We start from the raw sequence: 2,500 nt of genomic DNA, 5'->3' as shown, positions 1-2,500 counted from the left end.
CAGGCCCTTGTACTGCGAACAGTTTGCGGCCTCGGCGCCCTTCCGTACGTACAGCAGTACGGCGTTTAAGTCGGGGTCGTACGGTCCAGCGAAAAGCAGTGTGATGGTGGTGTTGGGCAACTTCATGTTGGGGTTGTTGTCCTGTTCGGTTGGTGGTAATTTGTTGGTGGTTGTTGATTGTTGGTAGTTGGTAATTGGGGAAGAGGGGAGAGGGGAGAGGGGAAGGGAATGCCGACTGTGGGAGCGTCAACAGGCAGTACGACATGGTAGCGTCGGTAGATAGATTGCGGCTACCGGCTACCGTCGTACAGTAATAATAATAGTATGGTTCAGGCTGCTGCTTGTAGCTGGATCTGGATAGATAGATACAGACATGCATATGTACGTACATGCGGGAGGAAGGGAGTAGGTAGGTAAACGCCGCACCTTGATCTGCTTGTGGTTCCAGGTGGTGATGGTGCCGTTGATGATTCCGGCCACGGTGCACAGCGTGAGGTTGAGTCCTTGGTCGCCCCGGTACATCACCGCCACGGGCCGGATGCTGACGGGAATCTGCAGACCACCGCCCACCAGGACCAACACCGGGATCACAATCGGGGTCATGATTGTAATCAGGTGGGGCCACCATCACCATTGTCACCATTATCACCATTATCACCACCTCTTCCTCCTCCTCCTCCTCCTCCTCCTCCTCCGCACACACCCCCAAGGAGTCCAGGAGGCCAGGAAGGTCGTTTCCTCCCTACCAGGGAATTCGCAAATCGCCGGGGACAGCAATGCACTATCCGCCCCCTCTCCCTCCCCCTCTCCCTCCCCCTCTCCCTCCCCACCCGCCCACCACCTAACCCCACCACCTATCTACCTGCGCCACGGGCGCCACCAGGGACAGGTTCTGCCACACGTCAAGAGGTAGAGGCCCCGGATGCACCACCAAGTGAGTGGCGGCTGAGCTGGCGGCGGCAGTAGCACTGCTGCTGCTGGAGGAGGAGGAGGAGGTGGTGGTGGCGGCGGCAAGGAGTGATGCGCGCAGCAGGGCCACGATATCCGTGGGGGAGCCCATTTCGTCCAGGATGCGGATTGGGCTGCTGGCCATGTCCTATTGGAGGGGTAAGTGGGGGAGGGGGACGGGGAGGGGGAGGGGGAGGGGGAGATCTTGGGGCTTTGCCGCAAAGACACGCAACAATGTACAGAGAGAGAGAGAGAGAGAGAGAGAGAGAGAGAGAGAGAGAGAAAAACCCTCACACCCCACACCCCCCCCACACACACACCCCAGACACAGCGGGGGGTTGTCTATCCGCATCGCCAGCACACACACCACAAAACCCCATTTTGAACTGCAACCGATTCAACACTTTATTGTTTATATTGTTCATGTTGTATATTGTTTATGTAGATTCCACACTTTATCTCTAACCAGCACTCATCTCGCTGACCGTTTTCCTTCTGACGCTTCTTTTCGATCCTCTTACCCTTCCACCCAAATCCCTCTCACCTGAACATCACCACGCAGTAGCCGTACATAGCCAAACGTATCTGCCGTACACGCGACCCGCAACACCGTCGGCAACCCGCCGTCCAGTCGCGCCTCCACCCGCTGTACGGCGCTTTGCAGCTCCGCCAGCTGGTACACGTCGTACGACTCTCGGTTGGCGGAGAAGGTGTACAGCGCCGCGCCGGCGTCGCCGTCAGCGAGGCCTGCTGCTTCACTGGACCAGGTAACCGTCAGTGTACGGAGGGTAACGGTCGCAACCGCCGCACGTGATACCGCCTGTACTTCCAGTGGCATGGGCGTCAGTTCGGAGCTGGCGGCCATCTGGCTGCCGTCGGTGTTTAATGTGCCTGGGATGAGGAACCTGTCCAAGTGAGATGTGAGCGGGGAGGGGTGAGAGTGTGAGGTAGGGGTAGGTGGGGTGGTAGGTGAGAGTGTGAGGTAGGGGGGTAGGTTGGGGTGGTAGGTGTGAAGTGTGAGGGTAGGTGGTAGGTGGTAGGTGTGAAGTGTGAGGTAGGGGGCTAGGTGGGGGGGAGGCCGCACACCACATGGATTCACTTACTCGACAAATGCGCGAAGTAGTGGTCCGGAGTAGCCGTACCCCGACAGGTTTCGGAACATGTACAAGTACTGCACCATGGGCATGGGCCACGTGTCGTTCTGGCCGTACAGAGACAACCCGAGTACGGAAGCGACATCGCCAGATGCGTTGCTGAAGATGGCGGCGTTCTGAGCCCTTGCCTGCGGTGATGGTGGGTATGTCGGTGGTGGTGGGTTTAGAGCTCCGTGACAACCCTCCGGGGCTGGAGACGGTGATTGTGGTGGTGATTGTGGTGGTGATTGTGGTGGTGATTGTGGTGGTGATTGTGGTGGTGATTGTGGTGGTGATGATGTGTGGTGATGATTGTGGTGGTGATTGTGGTGATGATTGTGGTGATGATTGTGGTGATGATTGTGGTGGTAATTGTGGTGATGATTGCTGGTGATGATTGTGGTGATGATTGTGGTGGT

General features: G+C 57.6%; 1 protein-coding gene across 1 annotated transcript in view; it reads right to left on the bottom strand.

The window, feature by feature from the left end:
• VOLCADRAFT_107090 (uncharacterized protein) overlaps positions 1 to 2,500 on the bottom strand; it is a gene marked incomplete at its 3' end in the record, with an annotated part of 16,319 nt that overhangs the window by 4,873 nt on the left and 8,946 nt on the right. The window contains exons 7-11 of the mRNA XM_002956103.1: positions 2,052 to 2,230; positions 1,493 to 1,853; positions 863 to 1,096; positions 427 to 552; positions 1 to 141 (exon numbers count right to left, since the gene is read on the bottom strand). The exon at positions 1 to 141 is cut by the window's left edge and continues 201 nt beyond it. Coding sequence (XP_002956149.1) covers positions 1 to 141; positions 427 to 552; positions 863 to 1,096; positions 1,493 to 1,853; positions 2,052 to 2,230 — 1,041 coding nt within the window. The remainder of the gene's footprint in view (positions 142 to 426; positions 553 to 862; positions 1,097 to 1,492; positions 1,854 to 2,051; positions 2,231 to 2,500) is intronic.

Source organism: Volvox carteri (genome assembly GCF_000143455.1).
Source record: "Volvox carteri f. nagariensis unplaced genomic scaffold VOLCAscaffold_58, whole genome shotgun sequence".
NCBI classification, from domain to species: domain Eukaryota; kingdom Viridiplantae; phylum Chlorophyta; class Chlorophyceae; order Chlamydomonadales; family Volvocaceae; genus Volvox; species Volvox carteri.
Note: the sequence above shows the minus strand (reverse complement) of the source record. Positions and strands in the feature narration are given on the sequence as shown.